This window comes from Myxine glutinosa, unplaced genomic scaffold (genome assembly GCF_964187855.1).
Source record: "Myxine glutinosa unplaced genomic scaffold, kmMyxGlut1.1 SCAFFOLD_937, whole genome shotgun sequence".
NCBI classification, from domain to species: domain Eukaryota; kingdom Metazoa; phylum Chordata; class Myxini; order Myxiniformes; family Myxinidae; genus Myxine; species Myxine glutinosa.
In genome coordinates, this window is record NW_027617032.1 from 126703 (window position 1) to 151322 (window position 24620).

The window sequence follows — 24620 nt, forward strand, 5'->3', positions numbered from 1 at the left end:
GGCGATTCTACGTGCAACGGTGTAGACGTAGTGCTGCAAACAGACAGCCAAACAGACAGACAGACAGTTAGACAGATGAAAAATCGGTCAGAGACCGAGGACTTGCCGGGATGTACTTTTTATCGGCCATTTCGAACAAATATGGCGGCCGAACCATGTGACCGATGACGTCATCATTAACATATTTTATTCCCCATTGAGAGTTCTTTACAATGAGCCATGTCTCAATTTTTTATATTCTGCACTTTTGGAGATATAGTGGTGCAAAGTTTCCCATTTTTCCAAGATGGCGGCCGAACCACGTGACCGATGACGTCATCATTAACATATTTTATTCCCCATGGAGAGTTCTCTACAATGAGCCATGTCTCAATTTTTTCTGTTCAGCACTTTCGGAGATATGGAGGTGCAAAGTTTTTCGTTTTTTCCAAGATGGCGGCCGAACCACGTTACCGATGACGTCATCAATTGGGCACAGTCTATTCCAGGGCAAGACAAATACGTGTGCAAAGTTTGGTGATTCTACGTGCAACGGTGTAGACGTAGTGCTGCAAACAGGCAGACAGACAGACAGACAAACAGACAGGCAAACGAACAGATCAACATACTTGCCGGAATCTTTTCCGGCAAGTAAAAAAAACAAAATAGCTATTTTGGGGGGAAACTCTCCACCCCCGCCCCCCCCCCCCCCCCCCTGCACCGCTTGTACCTCCTCAGACCCCAAATTTTTCCAATGCCTTGAACGCATTGGTAATTCACGGATGAGGAAGGTTGTGGTGAAGTGTGTGTAGGGTCTGAGAAAAAAGCAAATACCTATATGGAGGGGCAAGCCCCCGCCCCCCATAGACCACCATAAACCCAGATTTTTTCAATGCCGTGAACAAACTTTGGTACACCATGGGTGGTGAAGGTTGTGGTAAAGTTTCATGGGAATTGCGAGTGTAGTTTCTGAGAAGAAAGCAAACACCGATTTTGGGGGGAAACCCCCCTGTAGACCCTCAAAGGGGCAGATTTTTAAAATGTTGTGAACAAACTTTGGTACATCACGGGTGGTGAAGGTTGTGGTGAAGTTTAATCGAAATAGTGTGTAGTTTCAGAGGAAAAAGCAAATTCATATTTTGTGTGTGTGTGTGGGGGGGGGGGGGGGGGGGGTCAAACCTGGATCCACTTCAAACCCATTAAACCACGTAAACCCCCTTAAACCCCCACTTTTTTAATGCCGTTAACAAACTTTAGTCACAACACAACAAATATCATTTGTGCCAAATTTCGTCGCAATCCCATCAGCGGTTTCGGAGAAGAAGTTTCAAGTGTTTACCGACGGGCGGACAGATGGACTGACGGAGGGACGACGCGCCGTCACATAATCTCCCCTGAAATTTGTTCCAGGTGAGCTAATAAAAAACAATATATATATATATACACACACTGTATATACAGTGCCTATGGAAAGTCTACACCCCCTTTCAAAATATTCACCTTTTGTTGCCTTATAGCCTTGAATTAAAATGCATTAAATCAGACTTTTTCTGCCTTTATTTACACATCGTAACCTACAACTTCCAAGTGAAAAACAAATTGTAGACATTTCAGAAAAATTAATTAAAAACACAAAACTAGGGGGAGAGAGGGGAGTGGTGGAGAGAGGGTGAGACAGGGGAGTTGGGAGAGAGAGAGAGAGGAGGGGGATACTTGTGCTATAATAGGGGGATGTAATACCATTCCTTTGCTGTGTCTGTGTTAGCCATGGGTCCTAAGAAGGATAGTGCTTGTGTTTCCAAGCGTAGTGTGGTTACGATGGAAGATAAGTTAAATCTGATTAAAAGGTATGAAAAAGGTGAAAAAGTGTCCGTGATAGCGCATGCCTTAGGGCTGCCACGGTCGACGGTATCGACCATCATTCATGATAGGGAGTTATTTACTCTAGTTTTACGGTGTTTGTCTTCATTTTTAGGCATTTTTAAGGCATTATGCCCGGTTTACGTCAAAAACCGTGTTACGTCACGGCTTATGGAACCAATTAATGAAGTAGGCCGGGGCATACATATATGTATTGTTATGAATTTGGGTAAGAGGGACTATCTAGATCCAGGTAGATCTGCATAGGTAGGTGCTCCGATGATCGTGATAGAAGAACTATGTCTATGTAAATAAGTAGAGGACCTGTCCAGCCCGTATGTCAGATTAGGTGTGTCTTCATCCCATTACGAGGAGTGGGGCATGATAAATAGTTCTAGGGAATAAGGATAAGACTCCATTGTATGTGAAACATGTGATCTACCCTTTGTCCCTTATGGCAACACACCACATACATTAGATAGATCCATTAGTGCACACATTAATTAATTCCACCTCCACCACAAGACGATAAGACTGAACGGAAAAACCAACATGCAGCGGCCGCGCAGTATGCCACCATGGCGATGGAACATCGTGCAAGGCAGGCTGAGGCCACGCTCACCGCACGATGGATGGACACGGAGGGTTTGGTGGGCGGGTCGCACGACTGGTGGGAAGGGACTCGTGAATTGGTAAGAGGCCCGGATGACGTCAGAGCATGCCGAATAAGAGACTTGGAGCGGCGGACATTTTGTCACTTTGATCGGGACTTTGGTGGTGAACGTTGGCAAGCTGGCATTTTGCCCTTCTCGTTCTTGGACTGATCCTGCCCGGATCTCTCTCTTCCCTTTGTCTTCTCGTTTTGGCTCCCCTTCTGTCTGGACCTTCTTCTGCCCCCTTGCCTTTCTCGCGATTGGACCTGTTCTGGCCTTTGGATGTTGGAGAGACGGTGGAGCAACGATAGTGTGAGCGGGGCCTGCCGTGCGGCATGCGCTGATTAGCGGAGCGCGCAAACGAAGCGGACTGAGGCCTCCTTCCCGCCAAGCACAGAGCCTCATCCGGACACGAGTTTGGGGCCTGGACGACAGCAGACAGACAAGACGCACCACATTCCACACCACGCCGAAACATTTATTTTATTATGCTTCCCATTGTGTATTCAAAGTCTGTGTGTAAGAGCGCTCAATAGGGGGTTTAGTTTTATCGTCGCGTTTGATTGTTCTCGGGTTCCGTAATAAATATTTCTTTCTTGTACATTTTACCTCCGTCTTGGGTTGAGTTATTAATTTTCAGGTCGAAGACATCGGACAGTGAAGGTAAGCGGCAGTGTTCGTTCCGTCTCGCATATGATCCGCCATCAATTGGGAAACGCCTCGTTAAGCTCGATTTATCCATCCGTGGCGTACTCTCGGTGTTAACTGAGGCAGCCACATGACAATATATATATGTATGTATATAATATATATATATATATATATATATAATTATATATATATATATACATATATATATATATATATATATATATATATATATATATATATATATATATATATAATATATATATATATTGTTACAGATCGCGGTTTAGATGTTATGATGACCGAGCGGTGGTGTATTTAACCGCGACCTAACAGGATCCCTGACTCACCCGATTCACCCAGAACCTTGGCCGTATCGCACCACAGCTGCCCAATAGGGAAAAGACAAAGGCGACGCAATGCAAGAGGAAAAAGGAATAAAACGAGAAGACGTACAGACGAGTAATGGGGTTTATTATTTACACACACAAGCAAAAAGGAGCAATCAAGTTTTATTTACAACACATAAGACGCAGGTGACACAGTGCAAATTTTAGCTTACCTACAGACTTAACTTATTCCCAGGACAGAACAAACAAAACAAACTCACGTATACAAGAAGGATGGAATGGAATGAAGGTGGATGGCTGGAGGGAGAGGGAGGTCCAAGGGGGTCCCGCAGCACAACCGGCGCGTTTAGCAGCCGCCGTTCAGGCCAGGCCCCACGCTGCTGTTTTGGCTGCTGTTTTGGCTGCTGTTTTCGTCGCGTGCTTTGCCAGGCCTTGTCCCACTCGTCTGGTCCAAACCCTCAACTCTTTCTTGTTTCTCTCACTCCTCACCACCGACTCCTCACCGCAACCAACTGACCACCGACTCCTTACCAACGCAACCACTGACCCTCCTCAGGCAACCGACTCAGACCAACTCAGACCAACTCCTTGTGACCAACTCCAGGGCTTTCTGTCTTCTGCTCTCCTCTGTAAAAACGCATCTCTTCCTGGACACGCCCTGCCTTGGGTTATATAGGCCCCCGCCCCTCAACCTTTGCGAACCTCCCCGATCGCTCTTCCTCCGCCCTCTCTAGCCAAACCCCTGGCTCATGGTTGGTCGAGTGGGGCTGGCTCACTCCTCCCCTCTATGACGAGGTGGAGACACGCCTTTCTTCCCCAACCCTACCTCGTGGCCAATGGTGGTTGAAGAAAACCGCCCAAAATGCGGAAGGCAATTGGAAGGGAGGTTTTGGGAATGGGAAGGAAAGGGAGATTTTGGGGATGGGAAGGAAAGGGGATCTATTCTCTTTCACTGGTGCAATGGAGTATTTCAATTAATGGAAGACACAGCCTTACACTAATACACATAATAAGGATATAACTGTCAAAAAAAAAGATATATCGTGTCCTGCATGTATGTTTTATGGACTAACTACGGGAACGCCCTTTGACCTTTATACAACCACAAACGGAGGGAGGAGGGGTGATATTTTACAACAACCTTTTACAACAACATTTTACCACAACAATAAAATAAAAAAAACATTCTCATATCCACAACACTGCACCCTCCTCCTCTTAGGCACGTCCCGGGCCTATAACTTTTACCTTAGTGTGGCACGTAGGTGTAGTTCCCTCTACTTTTAACCTGACCCTGAGTGCGACAGTTTTAAAACATAAATAAATGTGTCCCGCTGCTCCATTGCACCCTGCCTAACAGACTTACGCCCACAGTTAACCGAATTGCGGAATGGTCTTCAAACTATACACTGACGGTGGGAAGCATTATTTACAATGACGCTATTTTTATTTACAAAACTAACCCAGGACCTATGATTGTTCTTTCTGGGGGGGAGACAGTCTGCTCTGCATCGACGCACCATGAACGCACCCAAAAACGCACCAATACACACCCAAGCACCAATCGGTGCAGTCACCATTGTTCATCAGTGTTCAATGAATAAAAATAAATTCAACAACCCCTAACCCTGCAGGTGTCTCTTGCTCTTTGGCTCCCTCTGCTGGTGATTATTATTTGTTCTTCCAGATGTTGTCATTCTTTTGCTTTGCTTACTGGCGGCCTATTTTCAATAAAGTGTGCCCAATGTGTCCTTTTTATTTGCTTTATTTATGGCCCACAGGGCCGACTATGTGTGGTTCACCTGTGGGGCATCGGTGCCCTGTGGCCAAGGTCCGCCAGCAAGATTTCAGGCCCTCATGGCCGGTTCCAGCAGAGGGGCCATGCCCCAACCCATGGGGTCCATAGGTGGTGCTCGGCCACAGACATGTGGTCCATAATGTGGTGCATCGATGCAGACAGCTGGTTCTGGGAATTTCGGGCGCACAATGGCCGACCCACGCACGCTCCCCTAGGCACCCAATGGCGCACAGGTCATGTGGGAGACAAAAGGGGAAAGACAATTGAGCGAGGGGTAGGGTCACAAGGGTACACATCAATAAGGCAATGCAAGGCGAAATGCGTACGGAGGGCGAAGTGAGAAAGCTCGTCCCTACCGTACGTCACCCCCCCTGTCACCTACCCTACCCTTGCCCTTACCCCATATGTACAAAAATCTACACATTTACAAATTCGTCACTACTGTCACGTCTTCCCCATATTTCCCCTATACCAAATTCGTCTCCACAATCCCTCTACTTCAAAATTTGCCATCACCAAATTCATCATCAATCCTCATAAGGAGGCAGAGATGGAACATCAAAGCACAATGTCACACCCACGTCATGATGCGTCTCACAATCCAAAACATTTGCATCAAAAATAATTAAACATGGCATGGTGCGGAGTACCTGTCACCTCAGGTGAGTGGATGCAGATGGTGCGAGGAGATCCTTCATCCTAACTATCCTCTAAATGACTTTAACACACTTTACACTACCCGGGGTCTTTCCCTGCCAATCCATTGGCCAACTTACACTATGGGTTCTAAAAACCAATTCCCATTGACCAAACTGTGGTGCTTCTCAATTTGGGGTCTCACTCCCCCGATTCATCTCCCGGTGCTTCGCACAATTTCTGGGCTGCGACGTGTAGCTCTCCCAGCAGGTTTACCCACCTGCACACCTCCACCACTGCAGTTGCCTCCGAGCTTACCTGCTCCTTACCCTAACCTAACTACCTGGGGAAGGCCCTCTGGCGCTCTCCCCACTCGGTGCCCTCTCTGGCACTGGGCTACCCGGGTCCGTCCTCCGGATCCTCGGGCCCCACTGACACTAACGGCTCCCAGAGCCCACCTGCGGCCTCACCTGGCCGACATCCTCACAGTGGTGGAGTGCCCAACCAACTACACACACTAACAGGCTACACGCCCAGCCATTTCCACAACACGAATGCACCCATCCAAAGACCATTCTTTCACCCGCACCACAGATGCCAATATCCAACCACAATTTACCTGTACCCTCTACCTAACACTTACACTACCCGCCCCGGGTATCCGTGATGGGGGTCCACTCTTCCCCCATTCACACCTTCGCACCATCCACTCCACTCCACAATTTCCACCATACCCACTCCACGACCATCCATTCCTATACTCCATACCATTTATTCCATACACCTGTCCTTCATTCACCTGTCGTTGCACACCTGTGCAATCATACCTGGTGCCACCTGCACCCTCCTCCTCTTCCTGGACCATTTGGTCAACACAACACGCAATCACCACTACTCCCTCATACACTGCTCCACACACCTGTTCAGTTGCACACCTGTGCAATCACACCTGTTCAATTCTCACACACACGGCATCATCTCATCTAACTACTCCCCTCTGAAACTTGCGCTTCCCAGTCGCCCCTTTAACTATTGCGCTCCCTCGTCATTATAATCCACACTAATCTACCTGCGTCCCCACTACAGGTATCAGTCACTAACTAATCTTAACGTTACCTAATGTCATCTTCGCTAGATCACTATCAATATAACCTAACCCACCCGGGCTAGTTTTCACTGCCATCAACCCCATAAGCTAGTGCGCATTTGCCCCACCTGTGAGGGATGGTGGGTTTGCCATCCCACCACATCGGGGGTCTCTCACTATAAATTTTGCTCGTCCAAATTCCCACCAATTCAAAAATTTTCCATTTACTGCCAATTCTACCCATACCATCATCAAATTTTGCTTTTTTCTAATTTCGGGGCCAAAACACTATCCTCATCACCCGTCTACTTATTACATCCTCTCGGTGCGCCAATTCACGTCTACAGCCCAGCTTCGTACAGCCGAGCAATGAACGCGGATTCTTTTGTGCCGGCGGCTGGATGCGTCCCGCATTCGGGGCAGGGGCGGGGCTTACCCGGGCCGAGATCCCACGCACCACCTCGGCGTGGAGCCATCCAATGTCCCGATCTCGACCTGCCGGCACGTCTCAATACAAAGTGGTCGCCATGACGACCCGTCCTATCGGGCTGCCCGCTCCGCCTAGTGGAGCCCGGACGCGGCCGTTCAAAGCGAGGCCCGGCACGCACCGAGGGCCCGATTCGGCTAAAAGTCGACCTAACCGCTGCTCCGTTTAACGTCGATGCTTCACCTGCATGCTTACACCCCGCAGCCCGTTCCTTGCTCACACATCCAGCCGTCTCCATGCTCCTCGTACCTTTCCTTACACACCTCGGTACACTCATTCCACTCCCAGCCTTGGTCACACACCTGACCACCGAACACTTTGGCACACATTCGTTGGTCGCACACCTCACCAACACACCTCTTCGCGCCCCCTCCTCGGTCACTTCCTCTGTGACAATCACAGGTGTGCTCTCATTCGCACACCCAACCACGTGCCTCACTACCAACTCAAATGTGCCTTCCCACACACGCTCTACCATTCCAGGTGTGCATCCTTCCATTCCAGGTGTACATCCTCGCTCACCTGTCATAACCAACTCACGCTCCATTTCACTCTCACTACTCTCACCTCCATTCTTGACCGCGCACTCACCCTTACTCTCGACAGCACACTCTTTCCTCATGCACCCGTCCGTTACACACCTTTCTCGCGCATCCTCTCGCGCACACTTTTTCGTTACTTCCTCCGTAACACTCACCACACCGCGCTTCCCTGTGCTCCCTCGCACACGCGCTTCGACCAACTCACTCTTGACGGCACACTCACTCCTCGGCGTGCACTTTTTCCTTACACACCCCATGGTCGGACATTCTCGCACACCTCTTTTTTCGCACACCTGACCTGTCGCACACTTCACCAACGGCCTCTCACGAACACCCGGATCCAAACCAATCCCCAAGCCGACTGAAGCTTTCCTCACATCATATACATTGCCACACTCACCTCCGTACATCGTCTCCGCACCTCCTTTGCCACCTGCAAACTCTTTATTTGGTTAGTGAGCATCACATTATGAGTTGAGCACCGACCTTGCACATATTCCATCACCTCCTCCTGGATTTCTCTTTTAGTTTCTGTCCGTCCCTTCTTAATTTCACTCACCTCTTCTTCCACTTCCTCTAATTTTTGTTTAACCTCTTTTATTTCTCGGTGCGTCTCCTCAAGTTCGTCCTCTAAGGCTACCGTGACCGTCTCTATGTGCATCCTCACCTGCCGGTCCTTTGTCTCCATTATCTCTGTCACCTCGTCCACCCTCATTGTCAGTTCCTCACGTACCATCTGACATTCCTTTTGTGTTGCTATTAATTCGTTTTTAATGTCCTTTTGTGTCGCTTTCAAACCCCTGATGATTGCAGTGTTCTTTTCCACTTGGTCCGCTAGTTCCCTTTGTCCGACTGTCAGCTGTTCTACTCCCTTCATCAGATCTTCTATTCCCCCCTGTAACCTAGCCGTATTATTCCTCACCTCTTTCTCCATACGCTTCTCACCTCGCTTTACCTCCTCGCGTAGCCCCGAGACCTCCTCACTCACACCTCGTCGTATCTCCTCCATCTCCCTTGTAGATGCCACCCTCATCTGTTCCAATTCATCCCTCTGAGCATCCAGTTTACTTTCTAACCCGATTTGCACCTCCTCTATCTGGTTCCCCATTCGTTTGATTTCCCGGGCAGATTGTTCCCCTATTTCCCGCAATTTGTCCTCCATCCTATTTTCTAACCCCATTAACCCATTTTTCACCTCTTTTATCCCGTTGTCTATCCCCTCAAAATTATTGTCTAACTTCTCACCGGTACCCCTCGCTTCGTCCCTCATTACCCCCATTTGGTTTCCCATTACCCCCATTTGGTTTCCCATTCGCTCACTATCAGCCCTCATTCCCACAATTTGGTTTCCCAACCGCTCACCCTGAGCATCCATTTTTGCCATCATTTGAATCATAAAGACTCGCATGTACTCTGGCATCTCTGGCTCGGCTGCCGCGACCATGGGCGTGGCTAAATTTGGTGCCGCTGTAACCACGTGCGCGAGAGCGCCATTTTGTGCACATGATACCCCCTCAACCGCCTCCTCATTGCTCCCCTCCATTTGATCCTGGGTTACTCCTAACCCCTCTTCTAGCTCTCCCACCGGCATCCCGTCGCCTTGACCAGCCATGGCGCGATTTCAAAATTCGGGTTTTGCTTTACACAAAACAAATTTCGTCAGCTCGTAATTTTGACCAAATTTTTTTTTTTTTTTTTTCTATTCGTTTTAAAAATTTGGTTCGGGCTTCGAATCCCACTCCCAGACACCAATTGTTACAGATCGCGGTTTAGATGTTATGATGACCGAGCGGTGGTGTATTTAACCGCGACCTAACAGGATCCCTGACTCACCCGATTCACCCAGAACCTTGGCCGTATCGCACCACAGCTGCCCAATAGGGAAAAGACAAAGGCGACGCAATGCAAGAGGAAAAAGGAATAAAACGAGAAGACGTACAGACGAGTAATGGGGTTTATTATTTACACACACAAGCAAAAAGGAGCAATCAAGTTTTATTTACAACACATAAGACGCAGGTGACACAGTGCAAATTTTAGCTTACCTACAGACTTAACTTATTCCCAGGACAGAACAAACAAAACAAACTCACGTATACAAGAAGGATGGAATGGAATGAAGGTGGATGGCTGGAGGGAGAGGGAGGTCCAAGGGGGTCCCGCAGCACAACCGGCACGTTTAGCAGCCGCCGTTCAGGCCAGGCCCCACGCTGCTGTTTTGGCTGCTGTTTTCGTCGCGTGCTTTGCCAGGCCTTGTCCCACTCGTCTGGTCCAAACCCTCAACTCTTTCTTGTTTCTCTCACTCCTCACCACCGACTCCTCACCGCAACCAACTGACCACCGACTCCTTACCAACGCAACCACTGACCCTCCTCAGGCAACCGACTCAGACCAACTCAGACCAACTCCTTGTGACCAACTCCAGGGCTTTCTGTCTTCTGCTCTCCTCTGTAAAAACGCATCTCTTCCTGGACACGCCCTGCCTTGGGTTATATAGGCCCCCGCCCCTCAACCTTTGCGAACCTCCCCGATCGCTCTTCCTCCGCCCTCTCTAGCCAAACCCCTGGCTCATGGTTGGTCGAGTGGGGCTGGCTCACTCCTCCCCTCTATGACGAGGTGGAGACACGCCTTTCTTCCCCAACCCTACCTCGTGGCCAATGGTGGTTGAAGAAAACCGCCCAAAATGCGGAAGGCAATTGGAAGGGAGGTTTTGGGAATGGGAAGGAAAGGGAGATTTTGGGGATGGGAAGGAAAGGGGATCTATTCTCTTTCACTGGTGCAATGGAGTATTTCAATTAATGGAAGACACAGCCTTACACTAATACACATAATAAGGATATAACTGTCAAAAAAAAAAGATATATCGTGTCCTGCATGTATGTTTTATGGACTAACTACGGGAACGCCCTTTGACCTTTATACAACCACAAACGGAGGGAGGAGGGGTGATATTTTACAACAACCTTTTACAACAACATTTTACCACAACAATAAAATTAAAAAAACATTCTCATATCCACAACAATATATATATATATATATAAATATATATATAAATATATATATATATATATAGTCACATGAAAAAGTAAGTACACCCCATGTAAAGTTTTGACTTTTTCAACATATTTCAACATACAGCTATTTGATCTTCATTTCAACAATATTGATAGATAAAGGTGATATAATATAACAAATATCATGAAACATTTACATTTTGTCGTCCATTGTATAATTTAAATGAACATAAATGCAAATTTCGCATGTGGAAAAAGTAAGTACACCCTTGGCTCTAATAGGTGGTATTGCCCCCCTTTGGCAGAAACAACCTCAAGTAGGCATTTCTTATAACTCTCTACCAGTCTCTGACATCGACTGGGAGAAATTTTTGCCCACTCCTCCATGCAGAATTCTTTCAGCTGTGTGATGTTTGAGGGGTTTCTTGCATGCAAAGCTCGTTTCAAATTCCCCCACAACATCTCGATGGGATTTAGATCCGGGCTTTGACTTGGCCATTCCAGAACCCTCCATTTCTTTCTTTTCAGCCATTCCTTGGTGGATTTACTGGTATGTTTAGGGTCATTGTCATGTTGCAAGGTCCACCTTCAGTTGAGCTTCAACTTTCTGACAGATGGCCTCACATTATCCTCAAGCACACTCTGGTACAATGAAGAATTCATAGTGGATTCTATGATGGTGAGCTGCTCAGGCCCTGATGCAGCAAAGCTGCCCCAAACCATAATATTTCCACCACCATACTTTACGGTTGGTGTCAGGTTCTTGTGGTCAAATGCTGTCTTTGGTTTACGCCAAACATGTCTTCTGGTACTGTGGCCAAATAGCTCTACCTTTGACTAATCTGTCCAGAGCACATTGTTCCCGAAGTGCTGGTCTTTGCCTAGGTGTTGATTGGCAAACTTTAGTCTTGCCCTGATGTTCTTTCTGGACAGCAAAGGTTTCCTCCTGGCACACCTCCCATGTAGATCAAATTTGTGCAGCCTCTTTCTAATGGTAGACTCGTGCACTTTGACGTCAGCAGGGGCAAGAGCTACCTGTAGGTCCCGTGATGACATTCTGGGGTTATTAGAGACTTCTTTCAGCAACTTTCGGTCTGCTCTCGGGCTCAACTTGCTGGGGCGGCCTGGCCTGAACAAGTTGGCAGTTGTTTGGAATCTTCTCCACTTGTAGATGATCTTCCGGACAGTCGAATGATTGATTTCAAATTGTTTGTAGATCTTTTTAAATCCCTTCCCAGACTCGTAGGCATCTATAACCTTCTTTCTGAAGGGCTCAGAGAGCTCTTTTGATCTAGGCATGGTGACGCCGCACACTTCAACAACAAAGAGCAAACCAAACTTAATGTCTGAGGTTTAAATAAGACAGGTTCCTCCAAGATCCTCTCTGACGATGTTCTAATCATTTGCACCTGAGCTGGTGCACCTGATTCTAATATTAGGTATTTGAAGTAGTGATAAATGTAGGGGTGTACTTACTTTTTCCACATGCGAAATTTGCATTTATGTTTATTTAAATTATACAATGGACGACAAAATGTAAATGTTTCATGATATTTGTTATATTATATCACTTTTATCTATCAATATTGTTGAAATGAAGATCAAATAGCTGTATGTTGAAATATGTTGATAAAGTCAAAACTTTACATGGGGTGTCCTTACTTTTTCACGTGACTGTATATATATATATATATATATATATATATATATATATATATATATATATATATATATATATATATATATATATATATATATATATATATATATTTGGTAATACTCATATTTCCTAGCATTTATAAATATATATTAGGAAATGAAAAACGAAATAAAGTATCCATCCTTATCAAAGGTGTGAAAAAAATATCGGCATCTCTCCCAGGGTTTGCAACTACTAAGCACACATAAACAGAAGCATATTTTATGAAGAGGAAAGGAACCATACTGTTCGATGTATTATTGCATCATGCATCACCTGGGTGGTAGTATTGGTACACTGTAATTGGTAATGGTTCCACTGGACCACGGAGCTTTTCTTCAATGTCAAATGTGATGGGAACATCCCTTTGTGTGTTTACCTAGAAAGGAATAGTTATGCTCAAGTTATATTGATGGTGTATATTTTAGTAAATCCAAAATTTATGCTGCCGTTACAAAAATAATTAAGTAATATATACTCAACATCAAAAGAAACTTATCAAATCTTTAGGACACTCATTGAAATCAGAGGTAAAGTTCAGCTATCTTTACTAAACACACGTCAATAAACAAGAGATTGCCTCAATCACAAAAAACAAAAAGCATGAACATCACAAGGGGTGGTGCAACAACAAAGCACTACAACACAAAGACACGCACCTGAATACAGTCACAACAAAATGACACAGGAATGGACACAACACTCCTAACAGTCAAGGACAGAATGACAGCAGTCCTCAATATCGTGTGTGTCCTCCCTGAGCTGTGATGCAGGCTGTACACCTCCAATGCATGCTCTGTACCAGGCGTCTGATGCGGTCCTGGGGAAGTCTGTCCCACTCCTCCTGCAAGCCTTGAATGAGCATTTGCCAATGGACAGCCGTTGATCTCCTCGATGTACGACGTCGACCAAGCTCATCCCATAAATGCTCAATGGGATTGAGGTCAGGGGAATAAGGCATCCAAGGCATCACTTCAACACCTTGTTCCTGGAGGAGGTTGGTGGTCAGGCAAGCAGCATGGGGTCGAGTATTGTCCTGCTGGAAAACTGCGATGTCAGGATGAGCCTGGAGAAATGGCAGCAGATGAGGTCTCAAAACTTCATTGACATAACGCTGACTCGTGAGATTGCCTTCTATGACGACCAGATGTGTCCTGAAACGGGTGGAAATGCCGGCCCAGACCATCACACTGGGTCCTCCCCAACGACTGATCTGGCGAATACAGCATGATGCATACCTTTCCCCACCTCTGCGCCATACCTGTTGACGCCCATCAGCAGCATGGAGGCAAAATCTGGACTCATCGCTGAACAAGACTGCACTCCACTGTTGCTGTGTCCAGTGGCGATGCTGCAGACACCATCTTGGTCTGTTCCGCTGATGCACTGTGTTCAACACTGGACCTCTGCAAGGACGTGTTGCCACCAGGCCCCGACTTCTCAAGCGCCTCCGCACAGTAGAGACACTGATGTGGTTGTTGTGGCGACCTTTTGTCACTGCAGCTCTTTGCGTCGCAGGGTGGTGTGGAAGGGTAACTCAGTGTAACATATTGATTGGCCCTGGTAACTTATTAATTAACCTGGTAACAAAGCAGATACATTTTTCCTTTAATAAGTGTCAGAATGTGCTTGAACATGGTAATCTCTTGAAACACCTGGTCAAGGCCCCAGCACCCCCCTACTGTGTAAATGGAAATCACAGCAGGAGGGGAGCGAGCTGATGCCAGGACTCGGTGCAATGCATGACCTCGGGGCATTAGCGGACAGAGGATTAAGTCCAGTTTGGCGATATAAACGAGCAGCAAACGTTGGGTGAGGAGGACTTGTCACGAGAAGCGCTGATCGACGGCAGTGGCGGAGGAAACATCGGCTGAACGAGAGGGACCAGCGAAAAGAGTTAACCTGATCCATTATATTATGCGGTATCATTTTGGTAATTGGAAGAAGTGAATACAGTTAATAAACGAGACCTTTTGTAAACCTGTGTCCGGTCATTGGAGTCCTGAGTCCCACACTACATATTCCCTGACAGTGGAAACGATCACGAAGATGCTGCAGCACAATCCAGCGGTCTTGGTTTGGGGTGGTTACCCATGGTCTTCCTCTTCGTGGACCATCATTCACAGTTCCAGTTTCACCGTAACGCCTGGCCAGGTTGGAAATTGCAGGCTGTGAGCAACCAAGACGTTGGGCAATTGTTCGCTGGCTCACACCAGCCTCAAGCATCCCAATTGCCCTTAAACGTTGTTCAGATGGCAGGTGTGGCATCTGAATTTTCTTGATGTTTTCCCTGTCAGAAGCCTCTAGAGTTTAGAGTGACTATAGACAGCAGTAAATGAATGTCTAACCATGAGAACTGAAGGATTTCATTATGAGGGTCATTATTTAAAGGGAAAGATCCCTATACAGAACCACTCAAGCATGCCATTGTTGATCAACCAGGTGATTGAAATGAAGTTCCCGTGACATAATCAGCCATTACAATTGAAGAAACGTGTTTGTAAAGCTGCACATTTAAAAAAATTAAAGTGATAAGTTTATTTTGATGTTCAGTTTACTTTAAGATACAAAATAATTCATTTTGTATCTTACCTTTTCTGTGTACAGAACAACCTTTCCCAAACCTTCTTCAAATGACTGAAGAATCGCATCCACCTTGTCCCCTGAAATCTGAAACACAAGATAAATACACGGTGATAATTTCGTGGCAGAAACCTGAATAGTGAAGATATTTGACAACCAATCTTAGGCTAGCTGGATACCTGTGCCCAAAGCTAGATAACCACAGGCAGTGGTGTATCGAGGAAAAATGACGCTCTGGGCGAGATGTCTAATTGCTGCCCCCTCGCAACTCACATGCTGAATTCAACACAAAGCCCAATGAAATAACATTATTACAAAATAATCAAATTAGGTACAGTGCATTTGCAAGTAAACAGTTAAAGTTTTGTTTTCTGCCTTTGTTTTGTTTTGCTTTGTTTTGTTTTGTTTTCAAAAAATTGTGGAAATTATGTAAAAAAATGAATCTTTGATAAATTGTATAACGGCCCAACTTATTCAATGAGATGCCAGAAGTATCCCAAAAGCATAAATACAATGTCATTTCCACGTCCTCGCGTTAGGAGAAGAAAAATATAGGGGCAATACCCCTGGTGCTCACCTGGTAGAATAAAAAGTATATGCACTGAATAAAGGTATTTTAAACCAATTTCAATGGTTGCTGGAAGACAGGGCAGCATGTAGAATCATACTAATCATAAGACTTTAAACAAACAAACACATATTTTGGGGGGCAACCCCTCCTCCTTCCCCCCCCCCCCCCCCCCCTCGTGTACCTCCTCAAATCCGAATTTTTCCAATGCCTTGAACAAACTTTGGTACATCATGGATGATGAAGGTTGTGGTGAAGTTTCATCGAAATCGTGTGTGTGTGTAGATTCTGAGAAAAAAGCAAATACCTATTTTGGAGGGTGAACGCCCCCCCCCCCCCCCCTCGGACTCCATATACCTCCTAAGACCCCAATTTTTCTAATGCCTTGAACAAACATTGGTACGTCATGGGTGATTAAGGTTTTTGTTGAAGTTACATGGAAATTGTGTGTGTCGTTTCTGAGAGGAAAGCAAATACCTATTTTGGGGGGCAACCCCCCCGTAAACACCCAAAGGGGCGGATTTTTTTAATGCCGTGAACAAACTTTCGTACATCATGGGTGGTGAAGGTTCTGGTCAGGTTTCATCAAAATTGTGTGTGTAGTTTCAGAGAAGAAAGCAAATACCTATTTTTGGGGGCAACCCCCCGTAAACCCTCAAAGGGGCGGATTTTTTAATGCCGTGAACAAACTTTGGTACATCACAGGTGGTGAAGGTTGTGGTCAGGTTTCATCAAAATAGTGTGTGTAGTTTCAGAGAAGAAAGCAAATACCTATTTTGGAGGGGTCAAACCTGGACCCACTTTGACCCCGTTAAACCCCCTTAGACTCCGTTTCTTTAATGCCGTGAACAAACTTTAGTCACAACACAAAAAACATAATTTGTGCCAAATTTGGTCGCAATCTCATCAGCGGTTTCGGAGAAGTTTCAAGTGTTTACGGACGGACTGAGTGACTGACAACGCTCCATCACATAAGCTCCCCTGAACTTCGTTCCAGGTGAGCTAAAAAGAGAATAAAAACGGCTGCAGAAGCAACCTCAGCATGCTAACCTTGAAAAGATGGAAGCGGAGAGAACGAGAGCTCAATGATGATGATATTAACATCGATCACAAGAGAATCCTGACACTGGGGAGAGGGGGTGGGAGGGGGGGGGGGGTTACTTTTACAAGTTCGACTTCTCAAGATTTTGCTAAGACGGCGATCAGCAGGAAGACCCTTAGGTCTGAGGCTTTTTCCCCTCCATGAAGCGCCATGTCGCATCAACCCGCCACCCCTCGACCTTCTAAAAGGGAATTCTACCATTTTTGCTTACGTAATAAATAGATGATATCGTGTTTTATCTGTCAGGTTTTCAAAGAAAAGTAAGAAAATTAATTTTCAACCTTTAAAAATCGTGCGAATAAATTCTGCTTTTTTGTTCGTATCCTTTTCTCACTTGTACAAATGAGTCGCGAACACTACTAATGAGGCGTGAACGGCGAACTTCAATGAGCGCGAACAGGTACGTCCGCTTAGTTTCCCGGCATGCCACGCGGTCCTTTTGCCCGCCCCCTCTCTCCGGGATATCGTTGGCCGCAACCATTGGTCAGCAAACGAAGGGTGGGGCCATTTGCACATTTTAACTCCTCCCTTCGCTTGCACTTTCATGCGCCGCGGCAAAATGGTACGAAGTGTCAATAATGATAGATGCAAAATAACATATTTGCCGCCCCCCAAAAGTGCCGCTCGGGGCAACCGCCCCTTTCGACCCCCCTCGCTATGCCAGTGACCACAGGGCATTGTTTAAAATGTCAAACATCAACTGTCCATAACGCGCCAGAATCGGGCCCATTCGTGCCGAAATCGACACACCTGTCCCATCTATCTTCCAAAGATCCTCCAGATTCATTCTGGAACTATGAAAAACACCTGCCAAGAAGAGCAGCCCCAGAAAAGCTTTCTTTTCAACAATGTCTGTGGCTTTTGCCTTGGCCTGGTTAGCATATTTCATTTTTTTTCATCACTGATGTGCATGCATCTGCGCATTGCAAGAGGCGACTAAGGGTTGGCGCCAGGAAGGGCATCCGGCCATAAAAACATTGCCTCAAACAGGGAACCATGATTGTCATGGGGCCCACAAAGCTAACCCCTGCTCCAGCGGGGAAAATGGCCTTAAAACGATCATTCATGTATATATACTGATGTGCATGTTTGTGTTTGTCACCAATATATCTAATATTCTGGCCTGATAAAGAGAGACCAAAATTCCAGAGGTATATTTAGGGCTGGACCTTTCAGTCCTTTTGCTCCAGAGCACACATCTGCATGGGTGCGCACTCTCAAACTAGGATCGTATTTCTCCCACCAAGTTGCCTTGGCTTTGCCGAGCCATCCATCATGTCTGGTCCGCTTCAGTTGGGTCTATTGTGGTGGTGATTGTTCATCAGCATCTGCACTTTCCAGATTTACACTGAGGTCTTTTTGGACCCCAAGCCTTTTTGCGACGTAGATTGCTCTCTAGTCAGCTGCGGTAGAACTGAGATAGCCAGGTACACACTCTGCAGACATTTTCATGAAGCCACTGGCTACTTCAATGGCATCAGTGTTGCTGTCTGCGGATGAGATAGGTTATAAAAATTGGGGTCGCCAGAGACCCCAGTACACAAATGCAGGGATAATATAGCTTCTGTATGTCGGAAACTGAGGTTGGAGTCCTGTTGGCTTTTCTCTATAGAAGGTCGGTCGCTACATTGGGGATAGTGCGCGTGGTAGATTTGACCACGGAAGCACACGGCGGTTCGCTGTAACAATATAAACATACATACATTTAAATATACATCCATCTATAGTCCTAGGGCCTGGTGTTGGCTTAGCGGTTAGGGTGCTGGCTTGGGATCCTAGGATCCTGGGTTCGAATCCTGGTCGATCGCTGAATTAACGCCAGGGGTGTTGACTAGCCTGTCATCCTTCCGAGGTTGGCAAATTGAGTACCAGCTTGCTGGTAATTCCCTGTATGTTGTGTCGCAAGAGGCGAATAACAGGGTTGGCTTTAGGAAGGGCGTCGGTGCCCAGGGTTGGCGTCAGGAAGGGGACCACGGTGCCCAAAAAGGCAAACCCCTGCTCTGTGGGGAAAAATGGCCTCGAAAGGTGGTTCATCTATAGTCCTACGGTAAATCCAAGGATGATCAATGGCATCTATAAAATAAGAAAAATTGATTCAAGAAAATAAAAATCATAAAGATAAAAATCCTGTCTGCTAATTTTGTTTGCCAGCTTAAACATCCTTCTCGGAAATAACTTCCCAATGCCAATATTGATTGATTCACTGGAATTAAATGGCTGTATCATATTAAAAAGACAATTTCATATTCCATACAATGCATGTTAACCATCGAACAAAGATGAAGAAAAACAAGGGGAAGTAAAAACACAATTCCTTTCCTCACAAAAGGAGGTGAAGTGGATGAAAAATCATTTCTGTTTCCAAAGCATTTTTCCTCTCCAGATTTGCAATTATTACTTTAGTCATTAAATCCAATCAGAGTTACATGGCCCATTTGGGCCATCAAATAACATTTTAAAGCAGTCTTTAAGTATTATAAAAATTATTTTAATTTGGCAACTTTAACTCATAGAAACACTAAAATATCCATGAATGTCCTTGCTCGCTGTTTTTTTTTTCTTCAATATCCTCAAGCTCTTCCAACTTTTTCATATGCAGTATGACACACACAACAACTCAAACAAACACACTGTGTGTGTGTGTTTGTGTTTATCCATGATAATAATCGTTTATCCACACACACTAATATCCATGATAATAACATCATTTTAGTAATGTTCTTACAAGTTCCAAAGATTTTTTGTTGGCTTTAAAGGTTGGAGGCAGAGCCACATCAATGATGGTCATCCTTTGAGAAAGGTCATGATCCTTTGGTTGATACCTGAAAACCAAAAGGAAAAGATGTTCATTAATTTTTGTACACAAAGTCAAGGTTCATGGAATATCTAGATTTCTAGAACAAAGAGCAAAACTAGATCGGCACTCGGTAGAGCGCATACCTCCGTGAGTCTGGACAGTGTATGCATGCTTGGTATCCCACTTGACTAGATCTGGATCCGGAAATCAACCAAAATCGAATTGGCTTGTTCTTGTCTCCGAACCAACTTATCCACCAAGTTTTGTCATAATTCGTCCACAAGTTTTTGAAATATCATGCTATATATCGTTTTTTCCCTGTTTCTCCAATGGTAAAGAATCACTTAAAAATTCTCCGATCCCGATCCGGATCCGCATCTTCACCAAAATCTAATCATGTCGTCCTTGTCGCATACCGAACCTCTCCACCAAATTTGTCCACAATTTTTGATATATCCTGTTCACAAACAGACAAACAAACAAACAAACAGACAGATAAACAGACAAAGGTGAAAACATAACCTCCATCCCCCTTCGATGGCGGAGGTAACAGATGGTGGTATGTGCAGTGGGGGAAGCAGAGCTGTATATATATATATATATATATATATATATATATATATATATATATATATATATATATATATATATATATATATAAATATATATATATATATATACAGTGGAACCTTGACTTACGAGTTTAATTCGTTCTGTGACCGAGCTCGTAACTCAATTTGCTCGTTTCTCAAATGAAATTTCCCCATTAAAATGCATTGAAATGCTATTAATCCGTTCCAGCCCGCCAAAAACCACACCAATTTTTTTTTAAATATACAGTATATATAAAAATATCTCGCGCTTTATATTTCACCTGTATGCAGCATACAAGTTGGCAGGATGGCCTGGACTGGAGGTACGCACACTTGACTCTAAACTGTCCAGTCTGGGTTTGAATCCCGACCCAGCTATAACCTGTCATGTCGGTGTTTCACAGGCAGGGTGATTCATCAATGTGTGTACCGCTAAACTGGGCGCCCCGTTTGCGTCCCATTAGTTGTTGGATGTTAAGGATCTCACCGTGTTTTCCACAAAGAGAAGGCGAGCTATCGCCGGCACTCTGAACAAGTTGTGGCCTGGCATGCTCTTCTCCTCTGCCGTTATATACGTCCTCCTCGGCATCTTTTTCCAAAAGAGCCCTGTCTCGTCACAGTTGAAGATTTGCTGGGGGATGTATCGTTCGGCTTCTATCAGTTCGGCAAAAGTTATAATAAAATCTTCAGCTGCCTTCACATCCGCCTCACCAAGTCGACAACACGCACACCTCGCTCATGTTTTTCGACGATTGCGTGTTTTATATCCAAGCACATCATCCTCTTCTTCTCCTCAGTACTGCCCTTGGCACTCAATTACTTAGGACCCATGGTTAAAACTAAGAAATTTTCCAAAATAACCAAAATGCGAAAACAAAACAGCAGCGATATATGGCAGAGATACTGTACTTGCACGGCAAGATAACCACGTGACCGGAACCCACCTGGTGGGGGGTGCGTAAGCTCCAAAATAACCAAAATGCGAAAACAAAACAGCAGCGATATACGGCAGAGATACTGTACTTGCACGGCAAGATAACCACGTGACCGGAACCCACCTGGTGGGGGGTGGCGTAAGCTCCAAAATAACCAAAATGCGAAAACAAAACAGCAGCGATATACGGCAGAGATACTGTACTTGCACGGCAAGATAACCACGTGACCGGAACCCACCTGGTGGGGGGTGGCGTAAGCTCCAAAATAACCAAAATGCGAAAACAAAACAGCAGCGATATACGGCAGAGATACTTGCACGGCAAGATAACCACGTGACCGGAACCCACCTGGTGGCGGGTGGCGTAAGCTCGTAACTCGGATCTCGGCTCGCATCTCAAAGCAATAAACCGCCCGAGCGACGGCTCGTATCTCGGAAAACTCGTAAGTTGGTGCACTCATAAGTCAAGGTTCCACTGTATATATTTATATATATATATATATATGTCGAGATCATGCCTTTTATTGTGCCTTATGTAATTGTGGTTTGCATTTAATAATGGTTGCTTTGTGAAAAGGATTAAGCTTACTATGTTCCCTCTTGCTTTTTAACTATGCTATATTTTCCAACTGTGCCAAAAAATGTAGAAAGATAGTGAAACCGCTTGCTCCGTTAGACCCCCAAGTGAAAACGCGTCTGTCTGTCCTTGACCAAAAGCCAACATGGAAGATAAGTTTTGAGAATGTCACGGTGCTCTTTCTCCCTCCCGCATCTTGCCCTTTGCTCATGCCAAAGAAGATAGGTTCTCGGGGGGAGATGTCGAGCCAGTTTTTCCTTTGTCCGTGCTCATTTTTCAGCGCAGATTTTTTGTATAATTCTGTGTATATAAAGAAACTCTGGGTTGCCAATTTTCTAGGAGTGTATGTGGCCATGCTGTTCAATTGTGAATGGTATGACTCTTACACCCTCCACAGCGCTGTGATATTGGTTCATCATTAAATCTTGTTATCTCTTGAACTCAAGGTGTGGAACATGGTTCTATTCTCGTCATTTTGGTGTCAGAAGTGGGATCCGACTCTGAGCGATATTTGGGAGGCAGACCCTGTGGGGACTCAGCGGAGAGGCTGGCCAGCACTGATTCGATTAACGTGAGTTTTCATACTGAGGGGTCTTTCCAAATTGAGCTCCGTTTACTCACTCAGGCTGTCTGTCTTCCATTTCGTCGTTCCGTGCTTGGATCACGAACAAATTGGAATCTGGTGTGTAAGTACAGGCCTATTTGGCTCGGGTAACAAGTTGTCTATTGATGAACCAAGAAATGGGGGTCAGTTAGCAAAAAGGGGGGACTTCTTGGTAAAGCCAAGAACTTCCCAGGCAGGGCAGTCTAGAGACAAGATGGAGTTGATGGGGTTGATAGTAACCAGAGAAAGTATTGGCTGCGGACTAACGGAGGGGACCCAAGGAGGATGGCCAGGATAAGTGTTAAGCTAAGTTAAGAAGGGAGAATCCCTTTAGGAAAGCCCTGGCATGGGTGATAAGTTAGACAAGTTAGAAGCGCTATACAAGCATTGACCGCGAGTTAGCGCCGCGGGAGGACCGGATTAGGGAAATATCGGCGCGGTAAACTAAAAGGCAGGATTTTTCGGTGGATGGCCTCGGGGCGCTTCCTTGCGCCTTGTACGCATCACGAGCTGCTTCTTGCAAATGGGGGTCGTGCTGCCGTGCGCTGGGAGCGACCGCCTGGGCGCATGGACAGGAAAATGTTCCGTGCACGTTAATTAAATATCTTAAGGGAGATTAAGGTATGTCGGAGTAATACTCAATCTGAAGTAAAAACTAGGATGATTTGAGTTCTGGAGACGGAGTGCGTGTATTCGACGCATTCGGGTGGCCGAGTCAGGCGAATAAAGGATTAAAATGAGCCAGGTAAGATGCGGCTGGTTGCACCTTTATAAGGATATGGAAGAATAAGGATAAGAATGGGTAATAGATATTGGTGTTAAGAATACTCCGGCGTGAGTACTGTGTTAAGAGAAGGGTATTACAGATCGGGGGGCGGCCCGATCTTCGACCCGCTGGAGGGACTAGCCCAAGGAAGGTAGGACGATGAGTATTTTAAGTTAAGCTACGCACTGGATGTGTGTATCTGATAAAACCCCCCCCCCCCCCCCCCTCAAGACCTTCTTTGTCCTGTCTCAGGATTTAAGGCATGCACATCCGGTGCAGTTTTTACCCAAAGGAAGGAGTTCTGACAATATGCTATAGGCAGGTCAAGTATTAGCTCTTTCTGGACAAGAGATGAGGTTAGATCTGGAGAAATAAAACAGAGAGGATTATAATGTACGAGGTGTGTGGAATCCAGCTGTGAACACGCGAGCCGAGACATGCAGGCAGGTTACCGGGGCAACGGAGTAGCTGCCTCGCGGGGAACAGCGAGGTGGGACAGAATCGAGACAGGAATGCGGACCATGCTGTGCACAAGCAGGGGACGCATTCGTGTGTGTGAACAATGCGAGTGATGAGGTAGCTTGAAGTGATGTGTTGGAGTGAGCACATGTATGTTGTGTGCTGAGTGGAAGCGGTGCTGCATTGTCGAGCATGCTTCCAAGGAAGACTTTGGGATGCTAGAGTTGGAAGCGTTTTGTTTTGTATCTCAAGGGAGATATTGGTTATTTCTTATATGTGGAAATAGGAAATGTTTATGTGATTTTTGGAGAAGGATAAATTAAACTGGAATCAGAAAAGCGCAGGTACCAGATAGGAGAAAGGCAGGAGAAGTGCTGAGACTTCAAGAGCAGAGGAAGAAGCAGATAAAGCACAGGAAGAAAGAAATCCAGGTAGAAACCAAGGGATGGATAGGCTCACATCACAGCAAGGGGCCAGGTAAGTTCACAGGTAGGTAGGATTGGAGTGTGCATGAGTGTGCATGAATTTATACTGTATTGTATGGAGAATGAAGGGTCAGTCACATGGTATGTGTGTATAAGGGAATGAATGATCTGTCATAGCAGCGTGAATTTGTGTTTATTGTGTGTGTGTCATTGATGTGTGTCATTGATTGACAAGGGGTTCCCCAAATTGCCTGCAGGCGTTGGGCAATCCGGATGAGTACTTTGTAATGATATTATTTATATGTTGTGAAGGTGAAAAATTAATTGAGTACATTTAGGAAGAAATAAAAGGTATCAGTTTAGATTTTGAGATGCCATATGGGACTCAGTCTGCTGGGGAAAATTGGCAGGGAATAATGAGTATGTTATGGAGAGCATGTGTAGACAGGGCTTTAA

The 24620-nt window shown here is 45.6% G+C and overlaps 1 protein-coding gene across 1 annotated transcript in view; it reads right to left on the reverse strand.

The window, feature by feature from the left end:
• LOC137431473 (complement C3 alpha chain-like) overlaps positions 1-19855 on the reverse strand; it is a 65898-nt gene extending 46043 nt beyond the window's left edge. Inside the window, exons 1-3 of the mRNA XM_068122829.2 lie at positions 19735-19855; positions 15349-15426; positions 13033-13135 (exon numbers count right to left, since the gene is read on the reverse strand). Coding sequence (XP_067978930.2) covers positions 13033-13135; positions 15349-15426; positions 19735-19797 — 244 coding nt within the window. The 5' untranslated portion in view covers positions 19798-19855. The remainder of the gene's footprint in view (positions 1-13032; positions 13136-15348; positions 15427-19734) is intronic.
• Between the last annotated feature and the right edge of the window lie 4765 nt (positions 19856-24620).